This window comes from Boleophthalmus pectinirostris, unplaced genomic scaffold (genome assembly GCF_026225935.1).
Source record: "Boleophthalmus pectinirostris isolate CB_2022bp ecotype Guang Dong unplaced genomic scaffold, ASM2622593v1 HiC_scaffold_14, whole genome shotgun sequence".
Lineage (NCBI taxonomy): Eukaryota > Metazoa > Chordata > Actinopteri > Gobiiformes > Gobiidae > Boleophthalmus > Boleophthalmus pectinirostris.
Genome location: NW_026571047.1, coordinates 4,426,780 through 4,439,238, shown reverse-complemented (window position 1 = coordinate 4,439,238; position 12,459 = coordinate 4,426,780). Strand labels below are relative to the sequence as shown.

The following is a 12,459-nucleotide window of genomic DNA, read 5'->3' as shown; positions in this document are numbered from 1 at the left end:
GGAGGTGTTCCGGGCATGTCCCACCGGGAGGAGGCCCCGGGGAAGACCCAGGACATGCTGGAGGGACTATGTCTCTCGGCTGGCCTGGGAACGTCTCGGGATTCCCCCGGAGGAGCTGGAGGACGTGTCTGGGGTGAGGGAAGTCTGGGAGTCCCTGCTTAGGCTGCTGCCCCTGCGACCCGACCCCGGATAAGCGGACGAAAATGGATGGATGGAGAGCTACTCAGAACCATCCAGAATTGTACTACGCTGAAAAAAAACCAACAACAACAACAAAGGGAAATGTTAAGATTATTTTTGCATATGTTACATGTGCTCTGTGGACCAACCTCAGTGTACATGAGATTTAGTTCTGGTTTCACACACACACACACACACACACACACACACACACACACACACACACACACACACACACACACACACACGAGAGGTCATCAGTTGACTGCTGAAGACAACTCGCTTCATGAAGACAGAGCCCCGTGAATACGCACACACTCTCACTTCTCTGGTGACAGTTTGCTGTAGTTCAGAATGTGGCTGTGGAATTCACTCCGGCCCAAGTGCACGGCTCTCAGAGTGAATGCCCTTTCACATCAATCTAGTAGCGGCAGTGTGATAATAATCTTAGTATCTGTTTTATTTCATTTGAGTGTTTTTAACACTGTTGTAAAATATAATATCTTAAAATTACTTACAAGTACTTGTAAATGGACATGACTGTATTCCTTTCTGCTCCTCTTGTGAACAGTAGCTGTTGGAAAAAAAAAAAAAAAACAGTATCATTTACATTTAGTTGTTCATTCATATTAGAAATACAGATAAGAGATGATAATGTATTCTCTTATGTTTCAATGGTATCTTCAGTCTTTGTCAGAAGCATCTCATGATGGCTGTTGTGACATGATGATGACTGTACATGATTCTTCCCAGGCGTGCTCAGTCACTCAGACACCTCTGTACTTACATTGGCTCATACAGATGAACTATGACAGGCCTTGTTGTCCCAGATATGGTCAGCTCAACGGACCGGTCATTGTCTATCAGTCATCATCAAAGATGCTTTTCACTAAGTAAACATGATAAATGTTACTCAAATAAAAACTGCACTTGAATTCAGCATTTTTACTGTACCACTTTTTACCACAGCTTTAATCATTTTTTAAAAGGACACAAAGCCTAAGAATATTTTGGGGTACTCCCACCAAACCTGTCAGACATCTGACAGTTAGGTTCCATCATCTTCATCTTCATCTTCATGAGGCAATGCTTGTATACTGCATTAGATTTAAGATTTAAGGATAAAATGAAATCACTGGTAGAGACATACATGATGAATAGTTGCACTGTGATTTCATGTGAGAGTTGCTTACCTGGGGCACTGAGGAGCAAAGAGGCAGGGTTTGGGTGGTGCTAATGGGTGTTGACAAACCAGCATCTCTTTCTCCAGACTTTCTCCATGCATCCCTCTGGTCTCCTTTTTCCATTGATCGTCCATTTGATGTGCTGTAACATCTGTATGTAGTGAATAAATGCATTCTTAAAACTATAGCATCCCAGCGCTTCACACATGACGACTGGGCAGCAGTGTGGAGTAGAGTGCTGTATCCTCCTGCTGTGCTACAAACCGTGAACTCAAAATGACATTGTCAAGTAAAAAGACATACCTCATCTGAGACCATGTTACAGTACCTACCAATACCTATCACTGTGAAAAAAAGAAGAACGGTTATGTATTTTCCACACGACAGGACCATTCAATGACTATAGCTCACTGAATGGTCTATTTTCAAACTTTTTTCACAAATAAACCGAACCGGACTTTAAGGCGCATTAAACTCAACACAACAGTTAGATAAGAAGAAGAGCGCCAAAGCCAAGAAGAACGGCTCCAGCGTCAGCGAGCTCATCGTCAAAACCGTGTCCTCCTCCAAGGAGCGCAGCGGCGTGTCCCTGGCCGCGCTCAAGAATGCCCTGTCCGCCTCGGGATACGATGCGGACAAAGACAAGGCTCGGGTCAGGCTCGCCGTCAATAAACTGCTGGAGAAACACTAAACCTTTGTTATGCTGTAGAGAAAAATGTGGTGTGGAGAGGGAGTTAACACAATTACAACATAAGGATCATAAAGAACGACTAAATTAAAAGTTAAATAAGTAACATTCCCACTCCCCTGTACTATAAACGCATCGGTCCATTTTGTGCCACAAAACACAATGTTGCAGTATTCATTCAGTAACAACATGAAGTGTGTCAATACTCGATACACAAAAACAACAAGCAGCGTGTGAACACAAAGAGAAGAGTCTAGAACAGCACAGACACTCTTATCTCACCAAAGAGTGAAAGTTAATATAGTTTTATTTATTTGCTGAATATAAATAAAGAAAAATTAGCGGGAGAATGTGAGTTCACTTCATCTTTGATTTGAATTTATCCTACCTGTGTTTTTTTCAGTGCACATACTGTCCAGATGATGGCGCCAGAGAGCCTCTGTTCTCTGTCACGTCCTCTATCAGTGAATAAAGACTGTGCGCTCGGAGAGTCCAGTCATCTTGTGATTCAACTGACTCAGAGGTGAACATGTCTGGCAGAGGAAAGGGAGGTAAAGGTCTGGGGAAAGGAGGCGCCAAGCGTCACCGTAAAGTTCTCCGTGATAACATCCAGGGCATCACCAAGCCCGCTATCCGCCGTCTGGCTCGTCGCGGCGGTGTCAAGCGTATCTCCGGTCTGATCTACGAGGAGACTCGTGGTGTGCTCAAGGTTTTCCTGGAGAACGTGATCCGTGACGCCGTCACGTACACCGAGCACGCCAAGAGGAAGACCGTGACCGCCATGGACGTGGTGTACGCCCTGAAGAGACAGGGCCGCACTCTGTACGGCTTCGGAGGTTAAACTCTACTTCTCTTGGTGACACACAACGGCCCTTTTCAGGGCCACACAACTTTTTTGAAGGGCAAGTTCTGTTTTTAGTTTGCTAATCCTCGTGGTGTTTAGAGGTTATAACTCCTTGTTACACACGTTTATTTTTGGATATGAAACGGTTTAAGCCACTAGTTTTTTGGCGGGTGTTGCCAAACAAATCAGTTTGTTTCCTTGGTTTGCATTAACATGTACTTGCCAATGTTTATTCCGTTACATTTCATACCAAAATAGAATCCACGCAAAGAACGCAAGTACTTTAGCGGAAGTAGCGTCTATTCAGTATGAAACCATTCCAAGTATTAACCCCCCTCTAAAATATGCACAGGTGCGCAGATTTTGTGCATTTCCTTGTGTATAAAATTCATGTTTGCGCCAGGATTCCTCCAATAAAACATACTTGGTGTCGCCTTATTCGGAAGTTTTTTTCTGCAGAAGTGTACAGCCTGCTGGAAACCAAGTTGAATTCAGAGGTTGGAGTTATTGTGCTGACGTCACGTGTCAGTATTTTTATTTGTCCTCAAAAACAAAGGAACGTTGGATTTACACTCAGTTCCCTGTGAAGCGCTGAAAGTATAAACTGAGTATTCAGTGAAAATGGGGCATGTTTCATCGTGGACAGTGGAGACTGACTTTACGCTTTAGTGCGTCACATTTAGTTAAAGGCAAAAATTACTTGGAGGACTGAGTATCTCTATAACAAAACAGGGGAGGGGTGTTTTCTTTAGTCTGTTTCCCTCCAAAAATCACTGAAGACTGCACAGCCCCCTCCCATAACCCCATGCACATCCCGCGCGCGTTCGGGCTCCACCAATCAGAGCGCAGCGAGGCCCAGATAAAAGCAGCGGACCGCGCTCCCGTCTCCTCAGTGTCCTGATTCCGATCAGAAACATGCCTGAACCCGCCAAGGCTGCGCCCAAGAAGGGCTCCAAGAAAGCCGTGACCAAGACCGCCGGGAAAGGCGGCAAAAAGAAGAGAAAGACCAGGAAGGAGAGCTACGCCATCTACGTGTACAAGGTGCTCAAGCAGGTCCACCCCGACACCGGCATCTCCTCCAAGGCCATGAGCATCATGAACTCTTTCGTCAACGACATCTTTGAGCGCATCGGCGGAGAGGCCTCCCGCCTGGCGCACTACAACAAGCGCTCCACCATCACCTCCAGGGAGATCCAGACCGCCGTGCGTCTCCTGCTGCCCGGAGAGCTGGCCAAGCACGCCGTGTCCGAGGGCACCAAGGCCGTCACCAAGTACACCAGCTCCAAGTAAACTGCTCCACCACAATATACACACACAACGGCTCTTTTAAGAGCCACACACTCCACTAAAGAGCTCTTACTTATTTTTTTCTTCTTCCCAACACCTGTCTACTTCTGGACATGTTTGCAACTTAATAGATATACTTGTGCATAAAGACACAATATGTAACACTTCTAGTGACGTCACTTGAGCCTCTGGAAATTTCACAAAAAACTTAGTACTAACATTTTGGGCATGTAGTTTTTATGATCTCAATGTGTGATATTGGTCAATATTACTTAGAAAGGCACAGTATTAGCAGCGTGCTCCTCTCCAGGAACAGTAGATCCTTCTCATGAACGTGTGACCGTGTACTGTGACTTGTCTATATGCTCGGCTCTCATTAAGTCGGGTCAGACTGGAAGCTAGAAGCTCATGTAGACTCTGATCAGACATACCTCATTAGTTTCTTGTTTGGACCTATGGAGCGGGACAAATGATAAGCCCCTTAAGTTAAATGATCTCACTTCACACTGGTGCTAATTATTATTTTAATATTTCTCTAGTCTAGTCAATGATTATTTAGTCACCTATGTGAATAGTCAAACAATTGTAAATTTTGACTTTCAAAACATTTTTAACCAAATGTACATTGGTGATGACTGAAGTTGAGTCCTGTACAGTCCAAATAATGATTATAATGATCAAAATAAGACTGTGATAGTTTTGAATTATCACTATGAATATATTAATCGTGACAGCCTAAATTATTCTATCCTGTACAGGCCAAATAGTCCAGCATAATAACTGATGCTCCTCCGTGGAGAATTCTGTTCAAGTCAGAGCTCCTCCTCTTGTCTGAGCGCGGCCGCTCATTGGTGCGGCGCTGAAACGCACGCGCTCTCGCACATAAATACGCTGCGCTCCGTCTGAGGACATTCATTCTCTCACCACTTCACTGAGTTAAAGTGTAATCATGAGCGGAAGAGGCAAAACCGGAGGAAAGGCCCGCGCTAAGGCCAAGTCCCGCTCCTCCAGGGCCGGGCTGCAGTTCCCAGTGGGCCGTGTGCACAGGCTGCTCCGTAAAGGCAACTACGCGGAGCGCGTCGGCGCCGGAGCTCCCGTGTACCTGGCGGCCGTGCTCGAGTATCTGACCGCTGAGATCCTGGAGCTGGCGGGAAACGCGGCTCGTGACAACAAGAAGACCCGCATCATCCCCCGCCACCTGCAGCTGGCCGTCCGCAACGACGAGGAGCTCAACAAACTGCTGGGAGGAGTCACCATCGCTCAGGGAGGCGTGCTGCCCAACATCCAGGCTGTGCTGCTGCCCAAGAAGACCGAGAAGGCCAAGTAAAGACGCCCCGAGACTCGACTCACAACAACGGCTCTTTTAAGAGCCACAAACTCTCAGAAAAGAGCACACTTCATAATCTTGTCATAATTGATATCCAGTCAGACCTTGGCAGAAAACCTATGGAAACGGATTCAAAATGATGTACACTTTCCTACATTAAAGCAACACAAGGGTTTTCTTGTCATGGGAGACGTTAAAATTCTGTGACACGGAGATTTGTGTATCTGCTCACGGTGTCTTTCAAAACCCAAGGCGAAACCCCCGACACGAAGACAGCGACATCGACATGTCCAGCAGGACGTATGTGCGCGGTACTGGCTCCGTTTTTTAATGGGAGAGAATATCAGACTTCGCTGTACAGTGAAACTAACCCACTGCACAGGCTTCTATTTACCGTCTGTACGTAAATAGAAGCCTGCTGATCACGGCAAACACCAGGATTCAAAAATACATTTCAGAGCACTAATTTGTTTTAATTATGATATATATATATGTGTGTATAAAACAGAAGAATATTTCAAGGAGCCTCTCCTCTGTAGTAGACTCAGCAGACCTGCTCTGACCTGCCCAGTTATGAGAGCCTGCACCCGGTGGTGGATGGGTGGTGTTCCAGTTCTACAGTATCCTGTTGTAAATGACAGTGTGCTTCCACCTGAAGCAACACTTGATGGGGTGGGGGTGTCTCTAAAGACTTCAGATTCTATGGTACTTGTGGGGGAGGGGGCAACTTCTTGAAGCTCTTACATCTGAAGATTTAGAGGCTCCTTCGCGTCCTCTTCTACTGCTGTCACGTCTTTATCACTAAACTGACCGAGCAAAGTATGTGCGCTGTAAAATATATAATAGTGATGTCATTAATGGTGTGTGTGGTATAAAAATGATTTTTGCATCTTACCCTCTTTGTTGTAAGTGTGGTAAGAGAAACTCCATTTCTTTTTCCCACTTCCACTCTCTTTGGGGTCCAGCTCCAGAGCTGCTTGGTGCCTTTTGTCTTTTGAAACGGACATAGCTGGCTCTCAGCCCCTTCCATCTCTTTCTTTCAATCTTCCTCTATAGGGAAATGCCACATCAAATCAGAAAGTAGTCATAATAATATCAATAGACTAATTGTACATTGTTCTTTGTGTTTCAGGTTCCTTGCAACTGGAGAGACATTTCAAATCTTGGCCTTCCAGTACAAACTTGGAAGAGCTACAGTCGCCCAGATTGTCCACTCAACAGTTGGTGCCATTGAAAAGACAATGATGTCGACACAGTTCCCTCCACTAACAGAGGCATCCTGGAGAGCCACTGCACAAGACTTTTGGGAGTGCTGGGGATTTCCAAATTGTCTGGGTGCTACAGATGGCAAACATGTGAACACTTAAGTGCCACACAACTCTGGTAGGTTGTATTTTGATTATAAGGGCAACTTCTCTCATTAAACCACAGCAAAAATCCACAAATTAATCAAGGAATTCAGTAAAATGATATTTAGATTTGTGGCCTTTTATATGACAGGACCACTGCAGTATGAAATGGAGAGAGTGGGTGGAGACTTACTGAGGGTGAGCCCACAATATCAATGTGGTAGGAACCATATATGTGCAACGCTTTAAACCACAGCATCACCGGTGCAATTCATGACTTTTATAATCAGTTCTTTGTATAGCTACAGACTATATACATTATTGTCTGCAGAATTCATTTCTTATTAATGTGTCATTACTTACCCCATGTGTTTAATTTGGTGCGTCCATCCTTTACAGCTCCATCTGCTCGTTATGGCAACGTTATAACTCCAGTGTCATTTAGAGGCACGTTCCTGAGCTCCAGAGATCCAGCACAGATGAACAGAGTGATTGTGCCTTCATACTCTGGAGCAGTAGTGTTAGGAACAGTAGAGCAGATGAAAGCTTTAGTGCCAAACACCCTTTGTGTTGGATAAAGAGACGTGGTGAACATCACAGCATCTCCCACAGCTGCATCTACAGAGCCTTGTGATAATACACCACCTCCTGAACAGAAACCTGCAGAACAGTGCACAAAACTAACTTTACTTTACTATAAAACACCAACAGAGTCAACTTGATGCTATTCATTCACATTTAGGAGACTCAATGCAGATTTACTGTTCTTATCTCCAGAAGACACTCCAGTGACAATGTGTCAGGTGCCAGCAAGGCTAGAACTGAAATGAAAGAACCTGTGAACAGGAAGAACAATGTTGGATTTTACAACAGTTCGTGTTAGATAAGGACAGTGACCCTAACACTTTCAATTATTATCTATGTGTTCTGCTCTCAGCTCAGTTGAAGCATATCCCGGTGTATCTGTGACACTGTTCTCAGATTGATATTTGTAGCCATAGAGCTGTACTTTATTAATGAAGTGTAGCCTGAATGATCCTGAGCAGCTCAGCCATGTGAGCTGCCAAACAGGAATGCCACAGATTCTGCTGATTGTGTTCATATTCTATAAAGAATAACCTCAGTAAGAAAGTCTGGACTACAGAAAAATAAACATTCATCTACTTGTATTAACTTGTTACATGCACTGTAACTGTATGTGAAGCCTCAGATGTTTTGTTTGTGATTTGATTTGAAGAACGACAGATGTGCTCTCCACTGTCTGCAGATCCAGTCATGGTTTTAGTATATTCAGGTGAGTGAATGAGAACAGTCCCACCCTTTATCCAAGTGTACTTAGCAGTTGGCACCAAGTCACTCAGGCAGTTTAATTTGAGTGTTTCCTTCACTTGAATCTCTTTTGGACCTGAGATTTGAACATTTTCTGGTCCATCTGTGAAATAATGTTTTCCAGTAAATGAATGAAACATAACAGACACTTCCAGAAAACCTCCAGAGCATAAAGAGCTGTCTGAGAGCTGATGGAGTTGCTGATTTCCACTCTTTTCTGTTCAGAACTTTGAAGGACAAGACTTCGTTTTTGGTCATAAAATACAATGTTTTCAGAAGGATTTAGCTAATGTCCATTTATCAACCACTTTCTGGTGAAAATGGAACCAGAGGCATCACAGGTTAAATTCACTGAGGAGCCCTCGATTCTCTCATTGGAGGAGGACTTGACATACATATTTGCAATTCTCTATGTGGAAGGAAAAACAAAATAAAATCAGAATATCATTAGTTCAAAATTAAACTAGAAGAACTGTAGTATGTTCTCTGTGATTTGATGATTTTGAATGTTTTATAGCTTCTTTAAATGTAGAATTGTTGACTTACTCAAAACAGAGATCCTCACTCTCCTGAGTTATTATTATTATTATTATTATTAATAATTATTAATTATTAATTATTATTATTATTATTATTTTTTTTTAAACACACAAAGTGACTTGAAATAAAAATTTTGTAAATGTTTCTAATCAGAGAAATTTGACATAAAAACATTTTACAATTTACTCCAGAAGAACAGTAACAAGTAACAAAAAAGCTTAATCAATGCACCTCCGCATGTTTTAAGCACGAACATATGCACTAAGACACATGTATTTATTAGCACTAATGTTTTATGGATTTGCTGGAGTTTCACTTACCATATACATTCAACTACTCTCCAGTGTCACTAAGAGCCACGTTCCGGAGCTCCAGAGATCCAGTAGAGATGAACCGAGTGATCCTGTCTACATACTCTGGAGCAGTGAAGTTACCAGCAGAACTTGAAGTGATGATATCGGTAGAGCCAAACGACCATCCTGTTGCTATAAGTGGAGTTTGTGTTGGAGCCAGTGAAGTGGTGAACATGACTGTGCCTCTCTCAGCTGCATTCGCAGAGTCAGGCAACACACCAGCTCCAGACGCCAAACCTGGAGATTACACACACATATGAAATAACTCACTAATAATTCAATATAAATCATTCAATCAAACTCAATATTTAAATATAGTTTTAAACAGTTCTTACCATAAATAGCACAAAGAATAAAAACTTGGAGTCTCATATCTTCTGTAGTTTTCAGCATCAGCAGTTTCATCAGGACACAGTGGTAATATGAAGTATTTAGTAGGAAGTGTTGTGTAATCATTAAATTATATTATACAGATGAATGACAGACACATTAGTAGATTCAAGATCAACCTTTTGCTCTTTGGACCTTAGAGCTGTACTTTATTCACAGAGCTTCACTAAGTTTAACATGTGCAATCAGCCACTACATTGTTTAATACATTTGTAAATATTTACTTAGTTTTACATTCACTGTTAATGGCCTGCAAGTGACCCTGACAGAGATGGGTTAGCACTAAACAACATCCCAGACACCAGTATAAAGAAATACTGAAAGAATGAATATGAACAGCAAAACTACTTCACTGCACTGATGTCATAGTTTTAAACAGTTTTTGCTCTGTTGTTCAAGGTTTATTTAATCCAACTGCAGAGACATTGTTGTATTTTACAGTATGTAGTGTTGTGGAACAGACTGCAAACATTAAAAAAGAACTGAAAAGTTGCTTTGAATCAATGAGTCTGATTATTGAAGCAATTGTGCATAAAATCACAGAACTGCCGGTCCCTGACAGAGACTCGTTTGTCCCTAAACTGTCACATAACAATGTAGACAGAGTCTTTACACCCCACAGGGGGCATAAAGCACAGGGATAATACACACACATAAGATAAGACCTAGTCTCATCTGGAGACAGGTCAACACAAGGCTGGGTCAACACACAACAATGAGTAGAATGACAAACTAGGACTGATAGAAACGATAGACTCGTATGTGGGTACAAGGCCAGAGTGTCCTACAGAGGATGACAGGATTACAGCGAGCAATCAAACTAGTTACAAAAAACAAGATAAAAAGAATCAAGAGGTTGTGATAACTTTGCTTAACAATAAATATCTGATGTACCATTTATGAACAGCCTAAACCCAGTAAAAAATCACTGATGTAAAGATTTCCAGAACAATACACACATTCAGAACTGTTCGAGTTAAACACAGAGTCTAAAACACTTAATAATTTATGTGATGAGGAAATTTGAGTAAAAATGAGATTAGAGTTACAAGTTTCAATTGTATGGATTTAAATCATTCTCATACACAGTTTCTTCCTCATTGTTAGAGTTGTGTGTATTTGAAGTATTCTCGTAAACATACAGCTCATTCTGACCTGGATGTGGAGATGTAATCTCACTTAAACTTTATTTTGAGAATATTTGATAAAATGCAGTAATACTTACTGTTATTCCTGAACTTTCTGCCTTTTCTGAAAAAATAAAATAAATAAATAAATAAATAAATGCAAATCAAACATAACATAGTCAGTATACAGGAGGCCTGCATACATATTATAAATGAGACACTGAAGATATGTTTTTTTTTTTTGAACTTACTGGTGTTTATACACCTAAAACCCTCCGGCTGCAGCTCCAGCAACGACCACTAATAAAGCAACAGTTACCCCTGTGATGGCTCCAGCTGAGGGACACCCCCGACCTATTCAAGAAATACAATGAGATCCAGTTAACCACAGCACCACTTAGTGTCCTCTCAGTGTCACTGCAGACTGTGCACATTGTGACTGGTGAATGTTGAATTATTGTGAGCAGCACAGCCATGTGAAGAGTCAAACAGGAAAACTCCACAGATCCAGTGATGATTTGGGTTCATATGATTTAAAGAAAACATATTCTGTAGAATTTACTTTTACTTTATTTTGTCCATGTTCTATCGGTGTTTCCTCAGTGTTCATTTGCTCATAGTTGTATTTTGATTGATCCTGCATGTTTTGTGTGTGTGTGTGTGTGTGTGTGTGTAATCCTGTGTTGTCCTGCATCTGAGGCTTATGTGCTCAGAACATTTCAGTTCACGCAATGCCATACACACCGCTTAATTTTATAAAGAAACAGGGATGGGATAGACAGGCTATATAAAACAGAACTTTAACAGACTTAGGAACACAGCACAAAGTTGTCTGCCTCAGGTCCCTAGCGGGCTGGGCCCTCTCTGCTGTCACCTGGGTGTTGGGTGTGGGGGTCCACCTACGGGTGCCCGGTTGCGTGCTCTCCCGTCCCCTCAGGGTCTCCCCTCTGTGCTGGCTTCACTCTCTGGTCTACCCCCAAGCTCCTTACCTCCCTGATACTTTTAATGCATCACACCCAACTTTTTTTTTTAATGCATCACAAGTCAACCAGGGATGAATGTGGGTTCATGTGTGTGAATTGTGTGAGTATGTGTGTAGGCTTGTGTGTATGTGGATGTGCGTGCACATTCCTGTGCAGGCAGGTGCGTGCATGCATGTGTGTGCGTGTGAATGTATGCACATGTACATATATATCAGGGAGGGGGAGCATTCAGACCGGGAGGTGGTTCATTGGGGGGTGGGCCGGCCTGGTCGATGGGCGACCACATGCGGAGCCCTGGGGGTGGCCCGCGCACCCGCCTTGGGGGGCATGAGAGTGGCTTGGCCTGCTCCCACTTCAGTGGGGATCTGAGGCAAAATGCCAACACACACTTAACAAATTTTCAATACTCAAATTAAATAGCAATAATACAGGTCAACATTAAATCATCCGCATAGCCTGTCTATCCCCCCCGGCACACATACATTCACACACGTATGCACACGCGTGCACACACACACACACATACACACACACACGCACGCATATACACACACACACAGACACGCACACACACACAGACACGCACATAAGGTTCACACTGTCACCAACCCCTGTCATCTTTGTTCCTATTTGTATGTAATGTTCAGTCGTAATGTCTGTCTTGTATCTTGTATGTCGTTTGGTTCCTATTTGTTGTAATCTATGTAGTTTGCAAATAAAAATTATTATAAAAAAAAAAAAAAAACATTTCAGTTTGTTCAGACAGTGGTTTGCAGAAAAGTCATGATGCCATTTTTAAACAGGAAAGAATAAAATCTGTTACTCGCTGTGGTCAAAAGTCGTTTCAGATAAATACTGTACTTACAACGTACAACATG

At 42.7% G+C, this 12,459-nt stretch overlaps 3 protein-coding genes across 6 annotated transcripts; all 3 read left to right on the top strand.

Annotated features, from left to right (window-relative positions):
• Positions 1–2,570: 2,570 nt before the first annotated feature.
• Positions 2,571–3,003, top strand: LOC110155160 (histone H4). The gene has a single exon (XM_020919217.2). The coding sequence runs from the start codon at positions 2,582–2,584 to the stop codon at positions 2,891–2,893; it is 312 nt and encodes a 103-aa protein (XP_020774876.1). The 5' UTR covers positions 2,571–2,581; the 3' UTR covers positions 2,894–3,003.
• Positions 3,004–3,698: 695 nt separating this feature from the next.
• LOC129407900 (histone H2B 1/2-like) lies at positions 3,699–4,213 on the top strand. Its single transcript, XM_055150485.1, has one exon. It carries the CDS (start codon positions 3,812–3,814, stop codon positions 4,184–4,186), a length of 375 nt encoding a protein of 124 aa, XP_055006460.1. The 5' UTR covers positions 3,699–3,811; the 3' UTR covers positions 4,187–4,213.
• A 902-nt stretch (positions 4,214–5,115) lies between these two features.
• On the top strand, positions 5,116–11,743 carry LOC129407899 (histone H2A-like). 4 transcript variants are annotated; one of them, XR_008631771.1, is made up of 4 exons: positions 5,116–5,506; positions 6,643–6,893; positions 8,097–8,153; positions 9,073–11,743. XR_008631771.1 is itself a non-coding variant. In XM_055150483.1 (3 exons), the coding sequence occupies exons 1-2, from the start codon at positions 5,133–5,135 to the stop codon at positions 6,875–6,877; spliced, it is 609 nt and encodes a 202-aa protein (XP_055006458.1). In that variant the 5' UTR covers positions 5,116–5,132; the 3' UTR covers positions 6,878–6,893; positions 9,073–11,743. The 4 variants fall into 4 exon arrangements, 2 of the variants coding, with proteins under 2 accessions (XP_055006458.1, XP_055006457.1); XR_008631770.1 differs by having other exon boundaries at positions 6,643–8,153; XM_055150483.1 differs by lacking the exon at positions 8,097–8,153.
• Positions 11,744–12,459: the final 716 nt, after the last annotated feature.